Consider the following 13,973-nt stretch of genomic DNA (forward strand, 5'->3'; position numbering starts at 1 on the left):
TGAGAGATAAAAGAGAGAAAAGCATACACATTTTATTAAATTTTACATATACCCGGGAAAATGAAAATCCAAAGAAGCAATTAGAATTAAACATTTATATACTGAAATAAAAACAGAAGTACTGGTTTGGAGAATATCAGACAATAAGAACTAAAATACTACACCATGCTAACATGGAAGATGAGGAGGGTGGTGCTCAGAATGAAAGCTAAGTTCTTTTTATTGTTTGGGGAGAGGCTTATAATATTGAGTAAATCTATAATTTGTTGCATTAATTGTAAATGTTAAAAATGTGAAGATAATAAGTAAAAACTAAAATGAATATTGCCAAACAATAGAGGAATAAAAAAAATAAGAAAAAAGAGAGAACATGGGAAAATAGAAAGTACAAAACAAAATAGGCAGAAAAATCCAAATATATCAGTAACACAAGAAACGATTAAAGACACCAGTTTAAAAAAAATAATAAGGAGGAAGGAAGAAAAAATTATTTTCAAGTTTAAAAGAAAGAGTGCTGATTTATTTTTTAAGTAGTTTTAAGATTTATATCCTTTTACCTAAATTATGACACAGAAACTTGAAAATAAAGGGACAGAAGAAGAAATATCAGGCAAATACAAATCAAAATAAGCTGTTATCCATATATTGTGGTGGGGAGAGAAAATTTAGGGAAAACATAAAGATAAAGATGCTATTTAATGGTTTTTAATAATCAGGAGAATCTTAAAAATAAAACAGACACAAATTCACAGATACAGAAACAAACTGTTTACCAAGAGGGAGAAGGGTGAGGACAGGAGCAAAATAGGTAAAGGAGATTAAGAGGTACAAACCACTAGATATAAAATAAGTTACAAGGATGTAGTGTACAATACAGGGAGTATAGCTAATACTTTATGATAACTTTGTATGGGGTATAATCTATTAAATGTTGAATTACTGTTTGTTCATTTGAAACTGAAATGGAAAGTCAACTATACTTCAATTAAAAAAAATTTTTGATCATCAGAAAGAGAAAACTATTTTGAATCTGTATGTATGTAACAGATTGACAGATAAGGTGATATTTAACGGAATAATAAGGATTAGCTTTAGACTTTTTAGGCATTATACATGGTAAAAATAAATATTAAATGAATAAGCAAATCCATAATCACAGTGGAAGATTTTTATCATGCCTCTTCAGAAACTGATAATGCAAAGGAGCAGTGGGGAGGGGGCATCAAATCCTCTTACAAAAATTTAACTGTTTTTGTAACAGGAAGAAAAACATGAAACTATAGCTTGATGGAGAATCAGAGTCTATAAATATCTGTTTCAGGATGTAAGAGATGAGCATTTTTATAGCCAGGAAGAAGAACCCTTGGAACTCTGGTTCTCAATCTTGGTTGCACAACAGAACCCCCAGGGAGAGCTTTTACAGTCCTGCTGTCCTAGCCACAACTCTGTCTAGTTAAATCAAATCTCTGGGAATGGGGCCCTGGCCTCAGGATTTTTTTAAAGTTCCACTATGCAGCCAAAGCTGAAAACCACTGCCTAAAGAGAAACTGAAGATGTTTGAAGATGTAGAAGAGAGGCAAGACTGGCTACATGACTGGCTAGGCCCAGTACAAAATGAAAATGTAGGGCCCCTTGCCCAAAAATAGTTAAAAATTTAAAAACAGCAATGTAAAACATTAAACTAAACTCAGATCAGATCAGTCACTCAGTCGTGTCCGACTCTTTGCGACCCCATGAATCGCAGCACGCCAGGCCTCCCTGTCCATCACCAGCTCCCGGAGTTCACTGAGATTCACGTCCATCGAGTCAGTGATGCCATCCAGCCATCTCATCCTCTGTCGTCCACTTCTCCTCTTGCCCCCAATCCCTCCCAGCGTCAGAGTCTTTTCCAATGAGTCAACTCTTCGCATGAGGTGGCCAAAGTATTGGAGTTTCAGCTTTAGCATCAGTCCTTCCAAAGAAATCCCAGGGCTGATCTCCTTCAGAATGGACTGGTTGGATCTCCTTGCGGTCCAAGGGACTCTCAAGAGTCTTCTCCAACACCACAATTCAAAAGCATCAATTCTTCGGTGCTCAGCCTTCTTCAGAGTCCAATTCTCACATCCATACATGACCACAGGAAAAACCATAGCCTTGACTAGACGAACCTTTGTTGGCAAAGTAATGTCTCTGCTTTTGAATATGCTATCTAGGTTGGTCATAACTTTCCTTCCAAGGAGTAAGTGTCTTTTAATTTCATGGCTGCAGTCACCATCTGTAGTGATTTTGGAGCCCAGAAAAATAAAGTCTGACACTGTTTTCCACTGTTTCCCCATCTATTTCCCATGAAGTGGTGGGACCAGATGCCATGATCTTCGTTTTCTGAATGTTGAGCTTTAAGCTAACTTTTTCACTCTCCACTTTCACTTTCATCAAGAGGCTTTTTAGTTCCTCTTCACTTTCTGCCATAAGGGTGGTGTCATCTGCATATCTGAGGTTATTGACAAGGCCCTGTGTAATTACAAACACCTTCATGGGTGTATGACCCATGAAGCCAGCGCTGGAAAGAAGTAAATTGAAGGGAGGTGAATAAATAAAGATACACAAAGAGACCTTGAAAATCAGGAAAAACTCTCACATATAAGAGGGAAGGAGGAAAAAATGAGTTTAAGGATGGAGAAATCCTAAGGTGGAAAGAAGAGCAAAAAGAATTCATGTTAGATAGACTTGAAGAGACAAGATCATTAGCTAAGGGAGTTTAAAGGTTTGGTTTTCCAGCAGCCTCTGTGAGAGCTGTAAGAGCTGCAAATGAAGAAAAGTAATGTCAAGCAGTACTGAGGACCTGGATGAGCCTCGGCCATACACATTTTCAAAGAACGCGATCTGCATATTTATATGATTTCCATCAACACTGTTCAGCAGCCCAGGAACAGGGAAAACCAGATGGCTGGTTCCCTGTGAGAATTTTGGAAGTAGTCCAGGTTGTGCTCTGTGGAGGGCACAGTCATTTTCAATGCTTTGCAAGTTTGCGTGAGGATGAGTTGGTGCCTCTCTATACTCCCTATATCCATCCCAAACATAAACCATCCTCTGGTCTATACTTGTCTTGTGACTAGGGTTCACTATTAAGAAAGAGAGTTTGCTCGGTGCCATTTACACATGGCACTATACCAGGTGCCCTGAAGCAACTGACAAGTGGTGTAGAAATAATCTTATAAATCATACACACACCCTTTCATAATACAGTATATTTCTGTGTATTTTGTCTTTGTTATGTAATTCAACTAAAATATGTTACTAACCTTCTTTTTTAAATGTTTATAAAGGCAGCAAATATAAAACCTGTTGACCCTACCTCAGGCTACTCAACTGATATCCTCACCATTGATCAAATGCTCAAGAGAAAGCAGAACTGGACAGTGGCTGATGCAGCTGCTATTAAACCACACGTGAGTATTCACTGTTGAATGCCTTCCCAGAAACCATTGACAACAATGTTTTCCACTTCATTACTACAACCATAGAACTTCCCTGGTGGCTCAGCAGTAAAGAATCTGCCTGCAATACAGGAGACACCAGTTTTATCCTTGGATCAGGAAGATCCCCTGGAGGAGGAGACGGCAATCCACTCCAGTATTCTTGCCTAAAAAATCTCATGGACAGAGGAGCCTGGCAGAGGGCATGGACCCATGGGCATGGGGTTGCAGTGCATTGGAAATGACTGAGCACTTACACACTACAACCATAAAACCAAGATTTTTTTTCTGTTCTCTGTCTTTAAGACCAGATCATTTCTCCTTTGGAGTTGTGCCCAGCATCATTTCTGGCACTCATTTGTTTCATGCTGGAGACAGCAACTAGTTAAGGTAGTAAACCAGCAGTCACAGTGAGGGTTGTACTCAGGGAGGGAATTGTGATGAGTGACTGAATCTTTATTATGGCAGCTAAAAGAATAATAGTAGTTTAATCATGCTTCCTAGGTGCCAGGCAGGGTGCTCTATAAGTACTCCACAAGTACTTTATAGGTACTAATTCGTTTACTTACCACAACAACCTATGATTTAGGCACTATTACTCCTTGTCATTCTACTGATATGCACAGAGAGGTTACATGGTTTGCCCAAAGGCACACAGCTAGAAAGTAATAGAACCAGAATTATAAGCCTGGGTAAGTTGGATTCTGAAGAATCCACACTTTAACCACAACTCTGTGCTGCGTGTCTGCTTTCGTGCCCTCACTTCTTAGCAACTTTTGTCTCCCGGAAAGAAACTGTGGTGTATTTATTTTATGCCAGCTCCCTTCTGCATTTGACACTAATGATGAAGCTCTCCGAGACACATTCTACTTCCTTAGCCTTTACAATGGGGCTTCCCTGGTGGCTCAGATGGTAAAGAACTGGCAGAAGGAAATGGCTACCCATTCCTAGTATTCTTGCCTGGAGAGTTCCACGAACAGAGAAGCTTGGTGGGCTACAGTCCAAGAGGTTGCAAAGAGTCAGACACAACTCAGCAACTAACACTTTCACTTTCTTAGCCTTTACAACACTGCATCTTCAATTCTATGTGTATCTCTGTATCTTTCCTCTCTCTTCTTTTTCCTGAGGTTCACCCTTTTTTTCTATAGTTGAAATACAGTTGATTTACAGTATTTGAAGTATACATAAAGTGATTCAGTTATACATACACATATAAATATATTCTTTTTCAGATTCTTTTTCATTATAGGTTATTATAAGATATTGATTATACTTCCCTGTGCTATAAAATAGGTCCTTGTTTTTTATCTATTTTATATATAGTGGTGTATATCTGTTAATCCCAAATTCCTAATTTACCTCTCTCCCCTTTCCCCCTTCAAACTTTGGTAACCATAAGTTTGTTTTCCATGTCTGTGAGCCTATTCCTATTTTGTAAGTAAGTCAATCCATATCATCTTTTTATGATATCACATATAAAGTGAAAGTGAAAGTGGAGTCGCTCAGTCGTGATATCATATACAAGTGATATCATATATCTGTCTTTCTCTGTCTGACTTACTTCACTCAGTATGATGGTCTCTAGGTCCATCCATGTTGCTGGAAATGCCCTTATTTCATTCTTTTCTATGGTTGAGTAGGATTCCACTGTATATATATAAACCCGCATCTTCTTTATCCATTCATCTGTCAGTGGACATTTAAGTTCCTTAAGTCTTGATATTTCCTAGTTTTCTATGCTCTTATGGTCTTCTTATTAAACATATTCATTTGTTCAGTAAATATTTATCCAGTGTTAACAAGGTTCTGAGATTAGGAGATACCACAGAATAAAAAACACCGTTCCTCCCCTCAATCTTCCTACACTCTGATTCTCCTTTCAGCTGCCACCGATACACCTGATCAGTCTTAATTGTCACTGGCCTAGACGTCTTTCCAGTACTGCCTCATTTCACTGATTACCTGCTGAGCATGTTTACCCTGCTGTCTCATAGAATATCAAGCTGGACACATCCAAAACCAAACTCATCATCTTACACATCAAACTGGCCCTTCCTTGAGGACTCCATACTACCTTCTCCCTAGGCACTGAGACTTGAAGCCCAGGAGCCATCCTTCAGTTCAGTTCAGTTCAGTTCAGTCGCTCAGTCACATCCGACTCTTTGCAACCCCATGAACCGCAGCAGGCCAGGCCTCGCTGTCCATCACCAACTCCCAGAGCTTACACAAACTCATGTCCATTGAGTTGGGGATGCCATCCAGCCATCTCATCCTCTGTCGTCCCCTTCTCCTCCTGCCCTCAATCTTTCCCAGCATCAGGGTCTTTTCAAATGAGTCAGCTCTTCTCATTAGGTGGCCAAAGTATTGGAGTTTCAGCTTCAACATCAGTCCTTTCAATGAACATCCAGGACTGATCTCCTTTAGGATGGACTGGTTGGATCTCCTTGTAGTCCAAGGGATTCTTTAAGAGTCTTCTCCAACACCACAGTTCAAAACCATCAATTCTTCGGTGCTCAGCTTTCTTTATGATCCAACTCTCATATCCATACATGACTACTGGAAAAACCACAACCTTGAATAGACGGACCTTTGTGGACAAAGTAATATCTCTGCTTTTTTAATATGCTGTCAAGGTTGCTCATAACTTTCCTTCCAAGGAGTAAGCATCTTTTAATTTCATGGCTGCAGTCACCATCTGCAGTGATTTTGGAGTCCCCAAAAATGAAGTCTGACAATGTTTCCACTGTTTCCCCATCTATTTGCCATGAAGTGATGGGACTGGATGCCATGATCTTAGTTTTCTAAATGCTGAGCTTTAAACCAACTTTTTCACTCTCCTCTCTCACTTTCATCAAGAGGCTCTTTAGTTCTTCTTCACTTTCTGCCATAAGGGTGGTGTCATCTGCATATCTGAGGTTATTGATATTTCTCCCAGCAGTCTTGATTCCAGCTTGTGCTTCATCCAGCCCAGTGTTTCTCATGATGTACTCTGCAGGTTAATAAGTTAAATAAGCAGGGTGACAATATATAGCCTTGATGTACTCCTTTTCCTATTTGGAACCAGTCTGTTGTTCCATGTCCACTTCTAACTGTTGCTTCCTGACCTGCATACAGGCTTCTCAAGAGGCAAGTGAGGTGGTGTGGTATTCCCATCTCTTACAGAATTTTTCACAGTTTATTGTGATCCACACAGTCAAAGGCTTTGGCATAGTCAATAAGGCAGAAATAGATGTTTTTCTGGAACTCTCTTGCTTTTTTGATGATCCAGCAGATATTGGCAATTTGATCTCTGGTTCCTCTGCCTTTTCTAAAATCAGCTTGAACATCTGGAAGTTCACAGTTCACATATTACTAAAGCCTGGCTTGGGGAATTTTGAGCATTACTTTGCTAGCATGTGAGGTGAGTGCAATTGTGTGGTAGTTTGAGCATTCTTTGGCATTGCCTTTCTTTGGGATTGGAATGAAAACTTACATTTTCCAGTCCTGTGGCCACTGCTGAGTTTTCCAAATTTGCTGGCATGTTGAGTGCAGCACTTTTACAGCATCATCTTTTAGGATTTGAAATAGCTCAACTGGAATTCTATCACCTCCACTAGCTTTGTTCGTAGTGATGCTTCCTAAGGCCCACTTGACTTCATGTGCCAGGATGTCTGGCTCTAGGTCAGTGATCACACCATCGTGATTATCTGGGTCGTGAAGATCTTTTTTGTACAGTTCTTCTGTGTACCACCTCTTCTTAATATCTTCTGCTTCTGTTAGGTCCATACCATTTCTGTCCTTTATTGACCCCATCTTTGCATGAAATGTTCCCTTGGTAAATCTAATTTTCTTGAAGAGATCTCTAGTCTTTCCCATTCTATTGTTTTCCTCTGTTTCTTTGCATTGATCGCTGAGGAAGGCTTTCTTATCTCTCCTTGCTATTCTTTGAAACTCTGCATTCAAATGGGTATATCTTTCCTTTTCTCCTTTGTTTTTCGCTTCTCTTCTTTTCACAGCTATTTGTAAGGCCTCCTCAGACAGCCATTTTGCTTTTTGACATTTCTTTTTCTTGGGGATGGTCTTGATCCCTGTCTCCTGTACAATGTCAGGAACCTCCATCCATAGTTCATCAGGCACTCTATCAGATCTAGTTCCTTAAATCTATTTCTCACTTCCACTGTATAATCAAAAGGGATTTGATTTAGGTCATACCTGAATGGTGTAGTGGTTTTCCTGACTTCCTTCAATTTAAGTCTGAATTTGGCAACCATCCTTAAGTTATGCTTTTTCCACACTCCCAACATCTACTAATCACCTAATCTGGCTACTCCCATTTTCCCAAAGATTTTTCAAATCTGTCTCCTTCGTTCCATCGTATTGCTATTGCCTAAACTGAAGCCCTTGTTAGGCTTTACGTGGACAACAACTTCCAACCTGCTATCCCTTCCTCACAGCTCCACCCGTTCTCCACACAGCTGCTATGGAGAATGGGTCCTAAGAAGATCCAACCTGTCACTGTCCTGCTTAAGAAATGAATGCTTCCCTCTCAGCAATGGCAGCGTATTTCAACTGTATTTTGTGTTCCACACAACTGAGGGTCTCATTGCACTTCCCACAGAGCAGTATCTCACTACAGCATGACTTTCCCTGACAAAAGGGCTCTCCCCAACCTCACTGAGAGCAAGTCTTAGGCCTGACTTGCCTCTCCTCAAAGTTAACTCTTTAGTGATACCCTAGGGCCTGGACTCCCCTACCAGCTCTGGGATGAATTGCCTTGGAACATTTGTTATGCTGTCTCCTTTCCCTGGAATACTTTCCCATGGCCACCTACTCCCTAGATTTAATCAAATCCTTGTGGACTTCCAGGCTTCCCTGGTGGCTCAGACAGTAAAGAATTAGCCTGCAATGCTGGAGACCTGGGTTCAAATCCCTGGGTTGGGGAGATCTCCTAGGGAAGGGAAGAGCTACCCACTCTAGTATTCTGGCCTGGAGAATTCTGTGGACAGAGGAGCCTGGAGGGCTACAGTCCATGGGGTCTCAAAGAGTCAAACACAGCTGAGCTATTTTCATTTCATTTTTCTTGTGGACCTCCTTAGCTCAGCATCTTCCCCCTCCCTGCCCTGGGCTGGACAGAATGCCATCCTTGGCACTTCTGTTGTACTAAGAGCTCATCTCCATCCCACATTTCCTCCTTGTTTTAGTCTACCGTGTTTTTAAATTCTTATAAAATTTCTTAATATCTCACTACTCCTAAGAAATGCATTTCCTTTGTCCATCAACTACTAACTCATGTGTCCTCAAGAGGCACTACCTAATATATAAATTCAGTGACTTTCAAGTACCTTGAAAAAATAACCTTTAGGGTATCTAGAATTGCAGTCCAGAAACCAAAGATATTTTGAGGTAACTGCTATAAACTACTGCTCTCTCACTGCAGGTAAAGAGAGCTACAGAAACCTATAACTTGGGAATTGCCCTTGAGCACCGGAAACAAATGCTCAACCTCTGGCGGAAGATTCGAGGAGATTTGATTGGAATAGAGAGTAAAAATGAGTCCTTTTATGACACTTTTTCTACTTATACATGGTCCTGGAATGTCTGCCAAGAATTACTTTCCCCGAAGGACCTAAAGTTATACGATGCCCACGTGAACAGGAATGCCCTCCACAACTCTGTATTCTCGTCCTCTTCAGATATCAGTGAATGTGACACAGACACAGGAAGAAAAAGAAAACGGAAAGGCTTCAAGGGCTTTCGACAATGAAACTACGTTTTCTTAACAGCTCATCGCAAACTACTTTTTCATAGATATCAAAATTATTCTTGCTTTCGTCTAATACATCCTCAGCAGCTGGAAACGTTGACATCTTTTGAATTCTGACCAGTAAAAAAGTTTAAGTCATAGTATGGTTTCCCTTTCCTAATTCTTAACTGGTAAATAGATGCCTTGGGGAGAAGGCAATGGCACCCCACTCCAGTACTCTTGCCTGGAAAATCCCATGGACAGAGGAGCCTGGTGGGCTGCAGTCCATCGGGTCGCTAAGAGTCGGACATGACTGAGCGACTTCAGTTTCACTTTTCACTTTCATGCATTGGAGAAGGAAATGGTAACCCACTCCAGTGTTCTTGCCTGGAGAATCCTGGGGAGGGGGGAGCCTGGTGGGCTGCTGTCTATAGTGTCGCACAGAGTCGGACACTACTGAAGTGGCTTAGCAGCAGCAGCAGCAGATGCCTTGGTGTGATTTCTCTAGCAACCAGCTGCACTCTGCTGCCCCCACCTGGGGCACCTCAAAGCTGCCTGGGCCCCAGCAGGAAGGATAAAAGCAAAGATGGTACTTAACACAGGGCTGCCCTCTGACCTCCTAACAGCCCTCTCAACAATAAGCATCTGAGTTTATGTGACTTAAGTGGCATCCTTTTTATTTTTTATTGTTTGTGAAAGAGGCCAGAAGCAGCAGATGACGATGACCTTTCAGTTTCAGGGAATATTTTTGCAATCCCCCAGGGAACCTTGATTAAATCTGGGTTTTCCTAAGGATCCTAATCCTAAACCCCTGGATTACTCTGAAAAACAACTGATCTCACATCGTCTTTCTTGGTGAGTGGTTGCAATTTTTTATTGTGGAAAAATATAAATACCATAACATTTATTATTTTATCATATTTAAGTGTATATAATCCATTACCTTTTCTCTTTTAGAAAAAGGAAAATACATGTTCCACACTGATGGAGACAGTGGCTTATAATGTAAAATTATAACATGCCAGGAACAAGTAATGAAAATAGCTGCTGCTGCTAAGTCGCTTCAGTCATGTCTGACTCTGTGTGACCCCAGAGACGGCAGTCCACCAGGCTTCCCCATCCCTGGGGTTCTCCAGGCAAGAACACTGGAGTGGGTTGCCATTTCCTTCTCCAGTGCATGAAAGTGAAAAGTGAAAGTGAAGTCGCTCAGTCATTCCCGACTCTTAGCGACCCTATGGACTGCAGCCTACCAGGCTCCTCCGTCCATGGATTTTCCAGGCAAGAGTACTGGAGTGGGGTGCCATTGCCTTCTGGCTCCCAAAACTGTTCAATGAAATAAGCCTGAAGTAATTTTGTGTTACCTTGAATATTCAAAACTGTCTAAAAATATTTGCCATTCTTTATAATTTTTATGATTGGGACAAAAATAAATAACATTTTCTATCCAAAAGATGAAATTTACAGTTTGACAAGAGATTTTTTTTTTTTTTTTTTGGTATGGCTGTGTGAGTATATCAGGAAAACCTAAGAGATTTCATTTGGATGCCAAAATATTAGAATTCCTGGGATATTTCCTTGAATCATTGGGCTAACAGGACAGAATATTTTTAAGTAGATCTGTCCTGGAAAATCTAGGATAGATTCTATTAAAATTATTCTTCACAGAAATACATTCTATTAAGTCACCACACACTGTTGACAACAGCATAAGTTGGCATCTCTCTGATGGAACACAGTATAGCAACAGGTACTCGGCCAGTCCACCAGTTATTTCCTGAGTTGCATACTGTGAGCTGGATCCTGTTCTCAGACCTAGATACGTAACCCCGAACAGACAGATAAAATGCTCTGACCAAAGACCGAGGGCAGGAGAAGGGGGCGACAGAGGATGAGGTGGTTAAATAGCATCACCAAATCAATGGATGTGAGTCTGAGCAACTCCAGGAGATAGCAAAGGACAGGAAGGCCCGGCATGCTGCAGTCCATGGGGTCACAAAGAGTCAGACATGACTTAGTAACTGAACAACACAGAGCTTCGTAACAGAGCTAATTATAACCATTGACTCAGCACTTCCACTTCTAGAAATTAATCCTAAAGAAATAATAATGAATGTACAAAATGATTTAGTTATAAGGATTTTTCTTATGGTGAATTTTTAGTAGTAAGAAACAAAGTAGCCTAATTGTCTGATACCTCATGGTATAACTATCCAAAACAATACCAGGGTCATTAAAATGATGTCGTAAGATACTTCAAATAAAATAATAATATTCACAATTGCAAAGCAGACCACAGCTCCTAAAAGGAATGAAAGAACTTTATGGAGTTGTTCTAAAACTTCATCATGATTGAACCCAGGTCTCCAGCATTGTAGACAGACTCTACCGTGTTAGCCACCCAGGGAAGCCCCTAACTATGATGGTGTTGCACAAATACATATTCTCATGAAAACTCATCAACCTGTACATTTTAAATGGAAAATTTAATTGTACGTCAATTTTACCTCAGTGAAACTGTAAAACAGCAGGGAGGGGCACAAAGTAGTTTGTTCTAAAACTATTTAACTTAAAAATTATTTCTATAAACAAGAAACATTGGAAGGATAGAAATCAAAGTGTCTAATGTGCTAAACTAAGGGTGGGTATGATATTTTCTTTTCTTCTTCTGCCTTATCTATATCTTCTAAATGTTCTACAGTAATCATATATTTATTTGCAATAAAGAAAAAAATCACAAAATCTTTTTTAAATTTAACATTGTTAAACCAACTTATTCAATATATAGGACTGCTACAAAGGCTGTCCAGGGTCTATGAAACGTTAAAGAGAGCAAATTAGGACAGTAGGCTCCCTTCACCAGTCTTCAGTTCCAGAGCACATGCTTACACAGCCCAGAACCTTCCACTGAGTGGAACTGAAAGAAAAGCCTGAAACAATTAACTACCTCAGTCCAGGGTTAACACTCAAGGCCATAATCCAGAATGAAATTTCTCAATCTTTCCCTGCTTTGAACCCCTGCCACCCACTAAGCTGGGAGAATTCTCATTACTCACCAGCAGAGGGACCCTTAGCTCCTCTGAAAGGTAGTTCTTGCTGACTCTACAGCCTGATACCACCAAGGACTCACAGACATCTTCCAAATTCCTTCTGAAATATTATTGTGGGTGCTTCAAAAGATGGAGAAAAATGAGTTTTACAGGCCAACCAAAGGTAATTGTAATAAAAGTTAAAATTAGGATACTTTGTCACATCTTATTTAAAGGCCCAACTTGCTTGACACTTTAAATGACTCTAATTGGAACTAATATAGCTAGTAACTTCAAGTGAAGACAGGGTGAGCTATCTGGAAGAAAATATGCAATAGGACTGTTGACCAGCACCACAAATCTTTCGGTGTGGGGAGAGAGAAAAGAAAGAAACCTGTAGATGACAGAGCAAGATATCAAGAATAAACATGAACCAACCACCTTATCTGCAAACAACCGACCTTGAGAAAAGATTAAAATTCTTGTACTTGCTTTTTGGAAAGGAGCTTTTGTTCAAAATGTTTCAAAAGACCATGAGAATGGCAAAACAATATTGTTTCCAAATAAAACAAGTTCTTTACTATCATCTTTTTTATTCACTCCTGTATTTTTATTTGTGACTTAGGGTTTATTTCCTTTTTTTTTTTTTTTTGGTGGGAAAGTTATGGAATCATTGCTCCCTTTGGTTTTGCCAATGGCAAGACTTAGGTTTCCCTGGTGGCTCAGTTGGTAAAGAATCCTCCTGCAACGCAGACGCAGGTTCAATCCGTGGATGGGGAAGATCCCCTTGAAAAGGGAATGGCTACCCACTCCAGTATTCTTGCCTGGAAAATCCCACTGACAGAAGAGCCTGGTGGGCTACAGCCCATGTGGTCACAATAGAGTGAGACACGACTTAGCGACTAAACCACCACCACCACCATGGAAAGATTCAGCAATAAGCTATCACTGGTTACCAGTGTGTTAAACCTAGAACTATATACTTAAACAGCTAATCCCTTCTCTTCTTCCAAATGGTAGTCATCCCTCTTCTGGAAATCTTCTCAATTAACTTTATCTTATATTGACAGCATACTTTCTTCTTTTGTAAGTTTGTAGCAATTATCGAAACAAATGTAAGGCTGAAAATGTATTAATATAACTGTATATGTGTATGTATTACAATTCTGATTGTACAAATAAGCTTTCATATGGATAATTTAAAAAGTTAGGTGGTGGGGTTACACTTTTAAACTTGTCCTTGGATATTTGATTTGACAGTTAAACTTCGTGTTCTCGAAATTCATTTCATATCCTTCTCCAGAAAAACGGTGTGGGGATACACAAAACACGCACATAAAACACACACTTTTTTCTTTCCTTTTCCACACCGTGAAAAGCTGGAAAATTGCCCTATTTCCTCACCCTGCTTGCTATTTTTCTCAATTATTTTGGCCATTGCTCTACAGTAAAGCTAGGTAATTATCTAATTATTAAAGTGATTCAAAATTCTTCCTTAAGACAAACTGGGAACTTGTTAAAGCATCCTAGAATTAAAAGGAGGCTCAAGTGGAACGTCTACCACTTTCTCGCCCGCCTGTTGAAGGACTAACGACTCTGGGGCGAAAACCCGCTGAGTCTCCTTCCCAAATAGCTCCGTCCCACCAGGAAGAGCCCGAACGCCGCCTCAACCGGGGACTCATGACTGCCCCACCCAGCCTCCGTGTTTTCCCGCCCAGACCCGGCGATTTCCGAAAGGGGTGTGGCCTGCAGAGCGTTCGCGCGTGAGGG

The 13,973-nt window shown here is 40.3% G+C and overlaps 1 protein-coding gene across 3 annotated transcripts in view; it reads left to right on the forward strand.

Moving 5' to 3' along the window:
- Positions 1-9,338, forward strand: part of EFCAB3 (EF-hand calcium binding domain 3) — a 154,595-nt gene extending 145,257 nt beyond the window's left edge. For all 3 annotated transcript variants that reach the window (XM_061392259.1, XM_061392260.1, XM_061392262.1), the window contains 2 exons: positions 3,306-3,428; positions 8,872-9,338. In XM_061392259.1, coding sequence (XP_061248243.1) covers positions 3,306-3,428; positions 8,872-9,198 — 450 coding nt within the window. In that variant the 3' untranslated portion in view covers positions 9,199-9,338. The remainder of the gene's footprint in view (positions 1-3,305; positions 3,429-8,871) is intronic.
- The last annotated feature ends 4,635 nt before the right edge of the window (positions 9,339-13,973 follow it).

This window comes from Bos javanicus, chromosome 19, assembly GCF_032452875.1.
Source record: "Bos javanicus breed banteng chromosome 19, ARS-OSU_banteng_1.0, whole genome shotgun sequence".
NCBI lineage: Eukaryota > Metazoa > Chordata > Mammalia > Artiodactyla > Bovidae > Bos > Bos javanicus.